The sequence below is a fragment of the Lineus longissimus genome, chromosome 9 (assembly GCF_910592395.1).
Source record: "Lineus longissimus chromosome 9, tnLinLong1.2, whole genome shotgun sequence".
Lineage (NCBI taxonomy): Eukaryota > Metazoa > Nemertea > Pilidiophora > Heteronemertea > Lineidae > Lineus > Lineus longissimus.
The window spans coordinates 19,566,845-19,583,135 of NC_088316.1; the positions used below are offsets into that span (position 1 = coordinate 19,566,845).

At 42.7% G+C, this 16,291-nt stretch overlaps 1 protein-coding gene across 8 annotated transcripts; it reads right to left on the reverse strand.

The window, feature by feature from the left end:
* Positions 1 to 693: 693 nt before the first annotated feature.
* LOC135494013 (glutamate receptor ionotropic, kainate 3-like) lies at positions 694 to 15,877 on the reverse strand. 8 transcript variants are annotated; one of them, XM_064781752.1, is made up of 17 exons: positions 15,766 to 15,877; positions 13,392 to 13,541; positions 12,383 to 12,634; positions 10,772 to 10,786; positions 9,062 to 9,240; positions 8,514 to 8,567; positions 7,943 to 8,182; positions 7,582 to 7,686; positions 7,104 to 7,226; positions 6,618 to 6,821; positions 5,689 to 6,094; positions 5,137 to 5,360; positions 4,566 to 4,774; positions 4,117 to 4,185; positions 3,070 to 3,250; positions 2,383 to 2,401; positions 694 to 1,453 (listed from the first exon to the last, which is right to left on the reverse strand). In XM_064781752.1, the coding sequence occupies exons 1-17, from the start codon at positions 15,851 to 15,853 to the stop codon at positions 1,398 to 1,400; spliced, it is 2,574 nt and encodes an 857-aa protein (XP_064637822.1). In that variant the 5' UTR covers positions 15,854 to 15,877; the 3' UTR covers positions 694 to 1,397. The 8 variants fall into 8 exon arrangements, with proteins under 8 accessions (XP_064637822.1, XP_064637821.1, XP_064637819.1 ...); XM_064781751.1 differs by having other exon boundaries at positions 694 to 1,459; XM_064781746.1 differs by lacking the exon at positions 694 to 1,453 and adding an exon at positions 1,477 to 1,831.
* Positions 15,878 to 16,291: the final 414 nt, after the last annotated feature.

Below are 16,291 nucleotides of genomic sequence, written 5' to 3' on the forward strand. Positions count from 1 at the left end.
CGAGCCTGCTGAATATGATTATAATATAATAGTCATTCACCGGGAAAGTTTTTCACAGGCTGTTCTGTCCTATCAACGCACCCGCATCAAAGATGTCGTCATATCATCGTAACATCATTTACATACTGCCCGTCGATCGTGCCGTTCTCACATATTAGGCAAAATGCATCTCAACATGACTTCCCACATGCACGTTCTCTGTCACATCACGATCTTTTTAAAAGTAACATGCAGTCATGAGGACGGATGTCGGTGTCATTAGGTCTCTCGAGTCTGGTCACAGATGTCGCTGAAACTGTTCCGACTATATCTGAGTCATTCTGTTTGTCATTGTCATTGTTCGCCACTCATGGGACAGCAAGAAACGTTCACCAGTCTTCCATTTAACTAGGTAGCTTGGGGACGAGGTACCGTGGCCTAGGGACAATGAAAGCTGATGCTACCGGATACTGGCATGCCTAATAATCGCCTTTCCGCCCGCCCCGCCATAATCCTCTTTCGCTGACAGAGACTTGACGGCCAACAACCACTGTCCGTAGTGGTATCCGACGAGCGAGCCAACACTCTTTCTTTCCAAGTAGGCATGTAGTCCCAATTTAAGACAGCTTACCAACAAACATGACGACAGGTGGAAAGCCTCCAGCACTTTTACCAGCAGCAGGAGATAGAAGAAGAAGGAGCGACATAAAACCATTTGACTTACACCGGCATAAATGCTTTATTTTACAATAATCTGATCGAACACTGCATAACGTCGAAATTGTTGATATACTTCGAAAAAGTATGGAGAAAAAAGGTAAAAACATAATAAGAGGAGCCGGTATATATCATGGTATGTTATACCTTCTTTTTTCTGCACCGTTACATCATAATATTATTATACAGGCGAACAATCAGTACAAGAAATCAACTGAAACGATGGTTTGAATTGCTGGTCTTCCACGCGGGGATACCTATTATTGCAGGTCTAACTGATTCCGCTGATTACTCAGTTACTGATTGGGATTATGTTGATAGTTGACAGGTTCAACGACACAACCCGTCCATTAACTGACTTTGATATCAGAATAAGAAAACACTAGGTAATGCAATAAAGATACATATATATATATATTTAGATATCTGTGCTAGATGAGGTGTTTTAGGCCATAAAGTACTCGAAACCAGTGGTAATCTAAAATCACAAGAGTGGTCACACCACGGGTCCTCACATCCAGTCTGCCCTTTCTCCTTTCTGTTAAACTGGATCCTTCCTTATCGAACCACTCAGGCTGATACTATGTTTCATCAGAAAGTTCTTTCTCACATTGATATTATCCCCATACCATCATTACAAGAGGGTCCAGGTGGTGTTCGGTGTGATTCTCGCCCCCTCCTCCTCCTCCTCCTCGTCTTCCTCATTCAATGTAGGTCGCAAGAGGGAATCGCCCTGCGGCACCGCCTTTGCTTCTCTCTGCAACTAAAAATGCTCTTTTATCATTCTTTATTGGTAATTGAAGGTGACATAAGAGTTGGCTGTACCAAGAGGGAATAACCTAAGTCTGGGAGAACTCGAGATGTCGCGTGCAGTAAGAAACACAGACCAATGGACCTACACCCCTCAGTTGAGTAAAGTCACTTTGTCCTTGAGAGAGTTTAGGCAGGTTATTACACGACCAATAATCATTGTTGAAAACTCCATGTCAAACATCATAAATAACGGACGCCTTGTCCATACTCGGATGAAGTGAAATCATTTGATTATCGATAAATATTGTTGTCTCTGAGACTGTAAAACCAGAACGATCTGACCAGTTGCTTGCACTGACTGCTTGCAATACGCATGCACGCACTGAAACGAAAGACAAAAATGTATACATGCATTCATCCCAAAGCTGAGTCAACAAGCAAAGAAACATCTCTATAGAAACATGGAAAAAGTTGGATAAAACGAAAATAAGACGACAAGGTGATATGAATTTGTTGTTGGCGCAAAAGCTAAGCGACTTATAGCGGAAAATCAAGATGAAAAGCAATGATCAGAAAAGGATGTGACCGATTCTGTCATTGCCCCACCCGACCATCAGTGTATTCGTTGATGGCATTACAATCTCTTCGGCCCATCATGCTCGTCGTGGCTCATTGCTTAAGACAGTACAGGCAAAAGCAGGCAAACTGATGCAGGACACGTATACATTGGATTCGCACTCTTTGATAATGTCGATATAACTTGCCCATGTCACGCCACAACAAACGCCTAGCCCATTGTTTGTCATTGTTTGTCATCAGTTAAACTCAGGAATGTGACCAGGTCACATTTCCGCACTTCCATGCGAATCCATTGTGCACATTTCAAATATGGATAAATGATGTAATAAGTGAGTATTCTTAACGGGAGCTTACCCATGTCGTCGGATGTTACCTAAAGACAGGCACAATTCATGTCAACGATCTTTGAATGTTTCAGAAGTGGATGGAAGACAGTGGTCAGTTAGAAAGTATGATTTACGTGAGGCATGTAACCTAAACTTTAATAGCTAAAGACAGTTGATATCCGAACTGACTGATTATGGCCAGTGAGTGGGAAACACATGCATCACCACCGAACCGAATGACTGTCCATGAAGTATGGCCGCGTGTCAGTCTCAGAGTACATTTACTCATTCGGGGACAATTCAACTAGATTAACTATATCAACTATATCATAGTGAAAAACTCTCCTTTTTTAAAATTCCACGAGCGCTCTTCTTCCATAGGTCCATTTGAATGTACCAAAGAGGCCTCACGTTAAGGGTAATTGTCTCTATCCCAAGCGGTCTCTCTCAATACTTTTTTCAGAAGAGCACTTGTTTGAAATATTGACGAAAAACAGACACGTACACCATGCCCAAGTATGCTCTGCATCGACAGTAACCATGTCACGTGATCAGAGCGGGACCGGAAAGATCTGAGAGCAAAGCGAACAACCAAAAGCAACTGACATTCCATATCATGTTGGACTCAGTTCTTTTCCTTTTTACAAACACAGCTTGACCTAATCACACAGTAAATAAAGCACTTACTGCTACATTGAAGATACAAGAAACTTACATTTGTTTTTCTTGCAACATACAGCGTCCAGCACTTCTCAGCAGCGCAGACGGCCAAAGCCACCGCCATGGCGCAGAGCATGATGACGAAGAGACCACCAACGTTGTTGAGATGCAGCTGGGCGGTCTTGCTGACCTTACTCACGGTACTTGGATCGCCGCATTTACCCTGGCCCCACCATCTGCAAAAGACAACATTAAGCCTTTTTATGACGTTTATGGTTTGATAACGTGGGAAAGGTACTTGTGATATTTGGCTGCAAATGGATAGAATTAGTACTAGACTTCTGTGGGTTCGGCACACTCTGAAATTCGACACACTGCTCGGGGCTTGTCAGGGTTAACACTCAACGTCAACATCTTTACTTTCCAATATTTCAGCCTTCTCACGCAAACCAATCAAGTTTTTTTCTAGGATAGCAGGTAAAGAAAGAGATGGAGGGTTACAGCTACATAGTATTTTACATGTATAAACAACGTCAGCTATTGATGTTAGATTTTAGTTACATCGATATCTATCACGATAACTGTTGTTTTAATAGACATTTAACCCTCCATTGACATCATGACTTGAACGCGACGAGGATACCAGTAACTCATTCAAGCTTTTAAATAAGTTGTCAAAACGCTCTGCATTATGTTAGTCTCCGAAAGTACATTGGAATGTGTCAACAGCTGTGAGAAGCTTTGTACGCAGTGTACTAGAGTAACAGTGTTGGTTTTCATGTAACTATGCGAAATGAATTAGGGTCACATCAGTACAAGTATGCGCATTATTCTAAGTCATTTAAATCAAACAAAATGTATGTGAGCTTACATGATGTAACCAACATTATGGACTATGTTCAATTAAGTACAATAACAGGTGTACACATCTCTGTATGAATTGCATAGGTATTGTAGCAATGATAACATAAATGAATTGCGTTATGAGTAGCTGACAACTGAAAACTGAAAACTGAAATCTCAACTAAACATAACAGGAGCACACAACACTTCAAGTTGGCCACTAACAACAACTACGATGTTTCATGATACTTTAACAGACCTAGAAGTACAAACTTTGCCGCCAACTTTATTAGTTTCGCTGCTGCCACATTTCCCACGACCCCACCATCTGCAAAGCGAATAGAGCTACACCTTTAACACAGCATGTCACACGTTTGGCTGGCATGAACGGGGAAGGAGGACAACCGTTTGCATATCTTGGCCACATGATATATCATTGTTTGTAATGTTTAAACCTCGTTTGATTGGCGCCGCTGTCCTTGCCAGGGTGTTCCAACCAAGGACCACTGGGTTTTCAAATGTACTGGCCAATGTTCACTACTTGCTCTATTAGAATAGCAATGATACCTCGCCGTTAGTCCTTGCTTGTCTTTTGAAGACTGCTCGGGTAGACCTCAAATCTGCTTCGGTCTCACCCAGCGGTCTTGTTTAGACAACCAAGGACCAGCTCGGTATTGAGTCCTTGAACCATGAGCATGCCATACGTACTTTCTGTCCAAGTCACCCAAGGTACCCTGTTCATTGAGCTTGAGCAATGCTATCGTGAACATGTCCCTGTACGATGCTCCCTTGGGCACACCAAATCCGTACCCCTTTCGGTCAAAAGGACCTCCTAGCACCATGGCTTTACAGTCCTGGGTAGCAGTGTACGTATTGACGGGAGAGTCCCAGAGGAAGGCGTAGGAACTTTCGTGTACCTAGAAGACAAAGGGGATTATGAGGATACAAGACATGTCAAATGAACTTAACGTGACTATTTCAGATTTTATAGTTGGATAACGACTCGATAGTCCAAAGAATTACCAAATAACGTATCACTGGAACTTCCAGAGATATGCAGGCTTGGGCCCATTTGGATCAAACAATGCTAAAGTTTCACAACGCCTCTTCACAAAGAACATCCACACTCTATACCGTAACCGAAAACAGGGCAACTCAGATTGTCAACCGCTTATGAAAGAATGACCAGGCCTGATTCTCATTTTGGCTGACCTCTTATTTGGGCAATCATTCAAAAGCAAAATTTGAATCTGATGTCATCTGGCCAAGCGATACTGACCTTTTCTGGACCCTCCTTTGAGGAATGCACCATACTATCTGGATCCACCTCGCTCATCTGAGTCCACATTTTCTTATAAATTTCTGATTTTGAGTTTTTGAAGAATTCAGCAGCGCGAGAGTTTTTCACAGTACCATATTTGATCTTGTTCTGGGCACCGAGGTCGGCTATACTTTCTATTGGGGACGAGATTTGAGACATGGTCAGGAAGGCGGCCATGTTGGCTGGAAGAAAATAATTGGACTTCTCACGAAATTGACAAATGAATCGTTTCAATGTTGATGTTGATCTCAAGAATGGTAAACGAAACGTATACAGTTCTTGATTGAACTCGTACCAGAGATTGCGAAAGAGTGCGATGTCGTCAGTTTGAAGACCATTACCTTATGCAAACGACCTGTTTGTTTTTGGTACGGAATATCTAGTTCATGTGCTCCAGTTCGTTTTGAGGAAGGAATACCTTGCAACAGCTTGGGCAAAGACTTCTGAGTAGGAAAGCATCAGCCATTGGCTTTATTCCTACTGCTGACAAATTTAAAAGTCGTTTCTTACCTGTGTATGATGATATAATAATGAGAGAGAAGAACCACCAGGCGCTGCCCAAGACCCGCGCTGATAGTCTCTTCGGTGTCTGCTCTGTCCCTGCCCCGACCAGCCCAGCATAGCAGAACCACAGGCTCTCCCTGATGTTATACCGATGGGTCTCTCCCTCAATCCCCTCATTGTCAGGGTTGATCCTGTCAATGGCGCACAGCACCGCGCTGACCACAATCAAGGCGAGCAGGACCATCCCCCAGACGTAGATGGAGAGCGGGCTGAGGAACTGCGTCAAGGAGCGGCCCTTTTCTGGCAGCTCAATTAAGATGTTGATGTCTAAAGTTTTGAAGGGTTTGGTGAAATCGATGGCTTCTTCTCTTTCTAAGGTGATGGTTAGAGGGGCGATGGCCAGGGCAGCGTTCTGGAAGATAGAACGCTCCAAATATCAGTCGAGTAAAAAGAAGGGCACTTGAATGGAGAAGGAGGAGGCTGCAAAACCATCACGGGTCGCGGAAACACCAGAATAAGATATTCATCTTTCTCCCTAGGGATAAAGGCCCCTATCAAACACGAACCTATAACCCGTACGCATGGTATCAGGGTGCAAACATTTACATGGCCAGCAAAGGAAATTAAGCTCTACTGATCCGCTCGATAGCTTTACGATGATGTTCTACGAATGTTCATGCACTGTCGCTTACAATTATCAGTGTTTGATTATACTTGATGAATTATTGGGCAATCAACACAGTGTGGATATATCGTGTCAGATCTAACCAATTGGGAATCGCGTGATTATCTTGTTTAACAAGCATAACCATAGACCCAACGTGATAATCAGGTCATGTTATCTTAACAGTCGGCTTGCACATAGTTCGTGTCCATTATCAACGGAGAGGTTAAGGCAACTGACTTGATACAGAAACTGACTTGAGCCTACTCACCCCATCAATGAGTTCTTTCATGATACCAGTCCACTGTCCCTTATTATTCTTGGCTCCAAACTGGCCATCAGGAACAAGGTAGATCTCGTACTCAAATTGTTTCGGGACCAAACTGACCATTGCTTCTAAAAGGTCTATGCAGTAGCCTTTAAATCGATCGTTGCCAGTGCTGTAGTTGTTCTTTAACATGATGAAAGGTTCTTCCTAAACGAAATACAAAGATGACTGAAACCTGAATCGAGCAGGACTTGGTCGCAAGTGGACTTTGGTTTTACACAGTACTGTGGTGTGAATGCCTATAATCTAGCTTTAGTGTAGCATTTTGACTTCCCAATGACAAACCTTGTGGACAAATCATTCGCTGACATAAGCATCTTGTAAAATACAATTGACAGAAGCAATTTAAGCAGTAAGCCTGAGCCAGTAGGCATTTTATGCAGACAAAGATACGTACTTGCAACTTTGGAACTTGACAAATAAACTTACCAATATAGTGACTATCCGTACAGGAGATACCCCGAATGGCAGAGGTTCACCCCTGAAATTCGTCGTCTCATTGGTCTGCATCCTTTCTCCAAGAGTCGGGTAGCTCTCCTTCCATTCTCCTTTCTGGAAAATGACCATGAAAAAACCGACTTCGTTAGATAACGGATCTATAGGACTTTCTTTACACGAGTTTGATAAGCTCACACGTACGTCTTGTCATATCGCATTGCTTCTTCCGTTCGTCTCGTCATAGATTGTTTCCGAGTGCAATCTGAGGCAATTAGATGGCGCTAAAAGAACATCGTATTGCACTGTGATGGTCATGATGGCAACATCAAAATTTCTCCTATTGCATTCGCATTGGTGTGATATGTGGGAAGGAGGATGTATGCCACGATTTGCATGGTTAGTATGGCGTTGGCGATATGTTGCTGCTGGACATTAAAGACATCAGGTGTTGGTTGCTTTACTGATTTACCTTGTAAAGTCCTGCTTGACTCAGGCCTACAATATCAAGAGAGACATTGGTCCGCCGACCAAAGGAATTAAACTGAATCCAACCAGTCACGCCGTCAGCTTGCACCTGCAACAAGTACGGTACATTATGTAATTATTTCAACTGGCCTTTAGCGAATGACGATCGGGATTCCGGATACATTTTATACCATCACATGATGATATATCACAAACTGAGAGCGTCCCAATCGGTTCCTTTTTTCACAACGACCCCGGAAAACCCGTTAAGCCATCAGCTACCACACCAGAGAATATCTCGGCTGACTGATACAATCATTCGCCACAACGATGTATAAGAAATCCGTCGGCAGATGGACACATACCCGTTTTAGATGCTCCAATATGTCTCTCCCCATGACATATGGTGTCTGCATCCTCGTCTCGGGGCTCAGAGTCCCCAGCCAGCTGATCACTGCCTCCCTTAATATCACCACGGCGTCGTGGCTCAAAGCATCGTCCATGGATTGGATGATAGACTTGGTATGCTGGGGACGGATGAGGCGGAACCCCGTGAAGTTGGCCCCCGTATCTGCCCACGTGTTCATGTTCATCCTGTCCAGGTCCTGAAACAGTTTGGCGTCACTCAAGATTTAGTTAAGCTGCTTTGAAATAAGAACTGATTTCAGGGCCGTCGACCTGCTGTACAACTGCAGCAGTTATATTAAACTTGTTTTGGGGGAAGCTGGGCCAATGAACGATCGGAGAAGTAACTTAGACAATTCAAAAGGCGAAAAGGCCCTAAACCCTTGGGTTTATGTATGCTACGTTGACCACGAGAGATCTATTTTGTACCTGAAGTAATGTCTGGAAAATCTTAATAATCGTAATTGGGTTGTCAAAGGTTCAATGAATTGAGTGATAAAATGACGTGTACTGGCTTAAATCACGACTTACTATCGTTAAGGTTACCCACTGGTATTCTCGAGTAAGAAGACTCAGCTTCATCGCCTGAAAAATATCGAGTAACAAACTATTTGACAACAAATCAAAAGATTGATACGCCCTTTCTTCTGGGCAGCTACCAGGGTCAGTTCTAAATTGATATTGCACATGTTATTCATATTTCAGGCTCTTGCCGGACGCTGAGGCATGGTTGCCCTTTTCCGTTCACCTTTAAATCTCGTCTAATTCCTGGACAGGTTTACTTCGTTCGACGGGATACCAAATACATTTCTATGCTAGTCAACTTGTATGAAACCAGTTTGTGACGAAGTCGAGAGGACTGGCCACTTGACCTCCACACCACTTTCTACGGCAAGCAACAGTGATCTTTATCAACGTTCTTAGTCTGGTATCCTGATCTTTCTCTCACTGTCACGAGGCTGGACTGAGCACCAGGCAACAAGGTTCTATGATTAGTTCCCTTAGCGAACGACCGTGAGGGCAATGCAAATGTCGGTCAACATTTGCTCATCCAAGAAGTGTCTGTTTCTTTCACTTACAGCATTAAGGACTCTGGGCAGACCCTCCGTTCTTGACAGGACCATCATAGTTTTGCGTTTCCGCTCCCTCAACTGCACCAGCTTATGGAGCAAATCGTGGTCTGAGGTGTTCCGGTCAAAGAAGACAGCCTTGACATTAAGGTCTAGCCCGGAGATTATGGAGCCCATGAGATGCATACCTAGATTTGGGCAAGAGAAAAAAATAGATCAAAACATTAACAAACACTATAACTAAAACTGTTTTTCCTGATATAATCAGACAAATCATCTTTTTGGTGGGCGTATATATTCTACTCTCACTCAGAGAGACCCGACCTATGGTCTTGATCTGGAACTTCACGGACAGAAAATCCCGACCTATGGTTTTGACCTCTTACTTCGGACATAGAATCCGAACTTTGGCTTTGACCTCTTAGTTCGGACAGAGAATCCGAGCTTTGGCTTTGACCTCTTACTTCGGACAGAGAAGCCGAGCTTTGGCTTTGACCTCTTACTTCGGACATAGAATCCGAACTTTTGCTTTGACCTCTTACTTCGGACATAGAATCCGAACTTTGGTTTTGACCCCTTACTTCGGACAAAGAGTCCGAACTTTGGCTTTGACCTCTTACTTCGGACAAAGAATCCGAGCTTTGGCTTTGACCTCTTACTTCGGACATAGAATCCGAACTTTGGCTTTGACCTCTTACTTCGGACATAGAATCCGAGCTTTGGCTTTGACCTCTTACTTCGGACAGAGAATCCGAACTTTGGCTTTGACCCCTTACTTCGGACAAAGAATCCGAACTTTGACTTTGACCTCTTACTTCGGACACATAATCCGAGCTTTGGCTTTGACCTCTTACTTCGGACATAGAATCCGAACTTTGGCTTTGACCTCTTACTTCGGACATAGAATCCGAACTTTGGCTTTGACCTCTTACTTCGGACATAGAATCCGAGCTTTGGCTTTGACCTCTTACTTCGGACAGAGAATCCGAGCTTTGGCTTTGACCTCTTACTTCGGACAGAGAATCCGAGCTTTGGCTTTGACCTCTTACTTCGGACATAGAATCCGAACTTTGGCTTTGACCTCTTACTTCGGACATAGAATCCCTACCTGCACCAACACTCTCAGCTGTAGGTTAGGCTATTAGCTTTGCCTGTCGGAAGCTGGGGTTGGAGACCGGTAACTCATTGGTATATTGAACTCGGATGCTTCATTTCTAATACTAATACAGTTAAGTGTGCTTATTCCATTATTGTCCTTGACTTACAAGGTCAAGTTTACATGGATCAGGTCCGTTAAAGAGTGCTATGGAAACAATTACCGACAACATCAACACAAATGGCACTTAATTGGGATCGGGAGCTAGGCGGAGGATAACGACACAAAATGTAGTAAATATTACGAAGACTGGTCAACATCGACTATTGCGGGTTATGCATACTTAGTTAATTGATACTCAGTATTATTTCATTCATAACAATGTCTGGTTTGAAATAGCTCGATTGTAACCAAAGAGGTACCTCATGGGTTATGCTACATGATAAAGAGAACATATCGTTGCCAAAAACGTGTAGTACACTGGATGTTAGTCAGATAATTGCTGACGGTCGATGAGTTTAAGCGGTCACATTTAGTTTGTCTGCATCACGGTGGTGTGGACGTCGGAAACACATTCTCACTACAAAACATTTACAGACAAGATAGTTATAATTTATACGAACCGATGCCTCGAATACCTGCAAGAAATCATTACCATGGTATAGAGAGAAAATGTTAGAACAGAATATCTTAAAACAACATAGTGATAGTAACGCGAGCAAAAACGTGCTGATAGTCATTTCGACGAAAGTTTGAGAGATGGCACCTCATTGGCATTTCATTATAGATCAAGATGGTATGACAGTTAGTGCCAAATCCTTCCTTTCAACTGCCGATGAAGAAAGCTGCGAAAATGATTAAGCGCAAGCAGAAATTGAAAGTGGTAGACGTTCAAAGAAGTCAAGTTCACTCAGTGGTGCCCGTGACACGTGCATTATTCGCCGCTGTTTTTTAACCTGCCTGTCATCTCTTAGTTCCAACATTGATGACAGCTCATAATTAGCAATTGTTGACAATTTAAAGTAATTTCGACCCAAGAATCTACTTCACTGCATGCGTTAAAAGCTTTTAGTATGCCGGCATTCAAAATCGATCGAATATGAATATGAATTGTTGAGTGAGATATGGCCTACATGTCGATGATAAAGTAATGTACAATGTAGACATGTGTAATCGAACCTAAATTGGTTCTGTGTTTAAGCCCAGATGCTTTCAGGATTGGCTTTACTATAGTTTAAAGTATCTATCTATATATATTTGCCAAACATCATCAGTTATTTCATCTCATACATCGCCTTGATGAAACCAGACAAGGATGATGAATTGACCATTGATTGATAGAAACCAAGGCCGAGAACCAAGGTCAGATATAATGATGACAAAATTAAACGTGACATTAAACAGGATTACCCTAGTATACCCGAGTTTCGTAATCAAATTATCATGCTTGTTCATATCATAGACCGGAACCGCCAGGATTTGTGACATCAACAATAGATTACAAAATAACAAACAAAACTGGTATACAGTGTACCTTTTAAGTTGAAGGTCAAGGTAATTTGTTACTGGAGCAGAGTAGCAGAGTGGCGCAGTGGAAGCGTGCTGGGCCCATAACCCAGAGGTCCGTAGATCGAAACTACTCTCTGCTAACACTTTAGTCTTCTGATTTTGTATTTTACAAAACTCAACACATGTGTGACTATCACTATCCCAGCTATCATAAAGGTATAAATTGAGAGACACATGTAGTATTAAACGTGCTCATATCATTTTGTGCAACAGAAGGCAGTCGTCCTGCATTACATGTCAATAATATTTTAAACATTATGCAAATTGAGAATCACGGTATAGTTACCACCCATCGCATCCCCTGAAAGTTTGGCAGAATGTTATAAAAAATCGCTCCATATCTGATACGAAATGAATGCGATTCTGAGGCAAGAATTTATGAGTTGGCCTATTGACTACTATTCCATCAGTTTGAGAAAACTGTTGGCTTCCTTCGATGCGTACATGCGGGCCTTTACACAGAAAGGCTCTTGAAAGAAGGACTCTGGTGCTTATCTTCAAGTGAAGAATGTATATACCCAACGATTGCTGAGCACGTAGTTTGACATTTGGTAAAATGTTTTTGAGCAATTTTTCTTTTTCATCTGTGATTCTATGAGATCCCAATCAATTGTGATTGACTACATGTAGTACTCCAGGCCGACTCTTACAGAAGGGGGACTTACCATCATCAATATTGTAGATGATGCAGACTTCTTTCCACCTGTAGTAGTCAGCCACATCCTTGGCCACGTATTTCACCAGGGACCCCGAGGGGTACAGGCTAAAGATGAACGGGTTGGTCTGCGAGCCCATCGACGCCTCGTGAAGGTCCAGGGTGATAAACGGGACTAAGAGTGACTCCGCCATGCTTGCTACCAAAGTGTCGTAGGAGCCCACCATCACAGTCACTTTCTCTCGCTGGATTTTGTCCATTACTGAAAAGGAGCGGCATTAAAACAAGCACGCTGTGTGTTTGGTACCGGTAAGTTGGTATCTTGCCCTATCACAACTTTTTGTAATGTCTTTGACAAGGGGAACCCAATAAAGCGTGCCAATCTGTCTTTCAGCGTTCCCAAACAATGACGGGAAGCACTCATAAACGGAGACATTCAAAAACGTCCACACCAGCCCGGTGTACTATGAATGACAGTCTTGTCAGTCGCAACCATCAGCAGCAGAGTGGCGCAGTGGAAGCGTGCTGGGCCCATAACCCAGAGGTCCGTAGATCGAAACTACGCTCTGCTATATCTTTTTCTTCTTCAAACTTTGTTTGGCAAACAAGGCGCGTTTGTCAATTTTACGACATCGTCATCCATCATCCTTCATCGACACCAGCAGCTTTGAAGGCACCTCCGTCCTTTTGTGTCTTTGCCCGAAACGGTTTCACATTTTGCCATTCAAATGAGCTGAAGCGTCAAAGCTAACCATTTCTCAAAACATGGCTGCTTTCTTCGCCAACAATTTGAACAGCCATCGACTTATGTGGTTATACATTACATTAGTTGGATAAACTACTTCACGATGGAAAGGAGTGTGGGGCGGAGAGCAAACCGATTATCCAGAGATAGCTCAACAAGTTCTATATCCCATTAGCAAAGTGTCTGATAAAGAGAAGCAAGAACTGAGAGCAGACTTAATGAATGTCCACGAAACGCATTGACTGTTCCATCTACAGGTACATGGGTAACTTACATGAAAGAACCTGTCTTAGGTTCAAGGGCACCTGGTATCCATAATGTCGCACCTCAATGGTGAAGCGACCGTTTTTGTCTTTAATAAACGTCTCTTCATTTGCCCCATTAACTGCTTGGATCCAGGCTGAGTTGAAGGGGGCTATCACGCCTGAAAGAAAAAGCTGGGACTTCTTTCGCGGTCAAATAACATACAGAAGTGTAAAAACGAACAGGGAGAAGGGAAACTGGAATAAATTATGCGTTAGAAAGGTAAAAACATGTATTGGTACTAATTATGGGATGGTACTGAGATAGATGCATACCAGTGCCTTGCTGGTAGATTCAAATTTATCATGGCCGGACTAAAATGACATCAGGTCCTGGACGAGATTCATCATCCCAAATATCATGATTCATATTGACATCAGAATCAAATAGCGTTACTCTATGCATTATTCAACAAGATTTATGTTTAATTTGCCATTAGCGTTATATTTTTTATTTATTTTTGCTGATCGTCGATTAGAACAACACGCTGGTGATTATACACGTCATGCTCCTTTAAAACGTGAAAATAGCATCTATTTTTCATGCCTGTTTCGCATGAAAGCATGAAGTAAACGTCGGCATAATGATGCCCATAACTGCAGCAATATTGGACGAGCCATTATATTTTGTAGAAAAATCCTGTCGTTTCCCATCTAGTAAAAAGTGTCAATTTCCGGCGCGGGCGTCAGATCCATTGATTCCAACGATCACATGCAGTGGCAACCAGTTTAACCAACTCGGGTAGATTATCATCCCCATTGCCATCACTGCACTAACGAGGCAAACTAATCTAATTTTGCGCAAACATTCTTATTATATGCATTAGTTAATTGTCTGGTCCAGAGTATTTACGGGAATATTCAAGCCTGGTCATCTGAGTCAACATGGGACTGGTGAAATCAAACTGACCGGTATCCATTAGTGGCTACGTTACATAGATGACATCGGATGATAATTGAAATTCGTTTGGGATACACGGACTAGGAAAAATAACTGGTATTGCTAATGGTAGAAAAAAACTGCGTGTTAGGTGTACTTTGACCCGTTCATTTCGCATCATAGCATCATCAGCCAAAAAAAGAATAATTTCAGTCGACCATGCAATCGCTATCATCGAAGTGTATTGCATTAGAAATGATTAATGATGTGTGTAGCGTGAGTTACAATCATCCCAACACGTTCCGGAAATAAAAATCCAAGATGACCCCTTGTGGAAATTAAGAATTACCATAATTTTCAAGTTTACATCATACAGCTTTTAGATCTCGGGTGCGTGGTCAAGGCCGGACAAAATCGTGTGTGAGTAGTAATTCAGCGACCTCGGATGCCTTTTATCAAATCAAACAGAAACTGGGACACCAACAGGTAAATGAGGGAAACCGCCTTTTTTACCAATCGCTGACCAGAAGAGAACAGGCTGCGAAGCTGTCGTATCTCGCCAGACCATTAAAATAGGCTTCGATCCGCTACCCCTATAATGGGGCGGGCGGGCCAGCGCCGGTCCAAGACACGCTCAGCTCACTCGGGATGCACCATCAATCCGTTTTGGGCAAACAACTCGAGAAAGGCTGGCAAAACCGGTGTCAACAATCTTATCAAGGTTCCCGAGGCATGTCCCATATCCGTCGTCTACCTTAACATAGTCTTCCAGTGGAAGGTATAGGGATGAGGCTGATCTACTGCGTCCAGAGTGTGATCTTATCACGAATGTCTGAGAATCGATGGCGCTTTCGGCCAACTGATTTTGTGACCTTGAACAAAACTTTTAACCCCTGGGTTTAGAGAAGCATGTTAAATCCCAGTTTCTAAAGCTTCTGCTTCTTTCTCAGTCACGCTTTGCCGGATTATGTGGGTAACACTTGGTTGTAGAATGTGTTTCCTGTAAGATGACGGTTTGTCGATGACTCCATTGTAAAGTGTTTCAAGTTTTCTCTTCAATTACGTTTTCAATCAACAAAACAAGTTGGTGCATCCGACACTTCTTGTAATTCGGTCATCTAACAGCTTTCACCGGTTTTCAATATGGTCGAAAAGTTCAATCCGTTCGCCTCTGTATTCGAATTTACTGAAGATCGTCTCCAGTCTCACCATTGTCTAATGGCTTCTTCAAGGCTGACGTATAAAGTCAGTTCTCCGATTTTTATCCGTGTACCCATAAGGATCTTTAATAAGTCGCTGTTCTCAACCTCGTCATCTTCGGGGAAAACCAACCAACAAAGGCCCTATGTCATGTCATCAAGTGATGCTTAGGCTGCTTATGAAAGAAGGATTGAATTCGTCAAGACGGGGTGGGAGGTGGATAGTGTATAAACAGTATATACTTAATCTGTAGTAAATTCACTTACCTATCCTTACTATTTGTGAAGAACAAGTTTCCAAAAGCACCACAGAAATAAGGGAAATTATCACCAAATCCATCGAAGCCATCTTCATGACAGCATGCAGACACAGTGGTGTCACCCTGAGGATTATTGATGAAGCTCTGCATGCTCCGAAGCACCAATTGCAATTTAAGTACTGCTTTGTGGTGATATTTCATGAATACTCGGTTACTTGTAACCATCATTATGTTGTTTGATCGATGGCGCAACATTTGTTTGCCTACACATTGTAAACCACCCCTAGCTGGTAATACTCGTGAAACTATAACATACTGTTTTTTCCTGATATTTATCTCATTAGCGACCGGTAGCCGAGGGAATATTATTTATTGGTAAATGGTAGAGTGAAAACCTTGTGCAGACTGTGGGACTTGTCAGTTGGCGTCAGTTTGCGTCATTTGTTGCTCTTTCGGCTCCAGAGCAGCCTCCCTCCGTGACAAGGGAAATAGGCCCTACCCATATCAAACAATGGCTCGATATGAGTTAAAAC

Excerpts from the sequence above, each read along its gene's own strand:
- LOC135494013 (XM_064781746.1), bottom strand. The coding sequence starts at position 15,853 with ATGAAGATGGCTTCGATGGATTTGGTGATAATTTCCCTTATTTCTGTG. Across the intron at positions 7,227-7,581 it reads GTCAAGCAGGACTTTACAAG|AAAGGAGAATGGAAGGAGAG; the intron begins GTAAATCAGTAA and ends GTCATTTTCCAG. Across the intron at positions 5,361-5,688 it reads TATTATATCATCATACACAG|CCAACATGGCCGCCTTCCTG; the intron begins GTAAGAAACGAC and ends ATTTTCTTCCAG.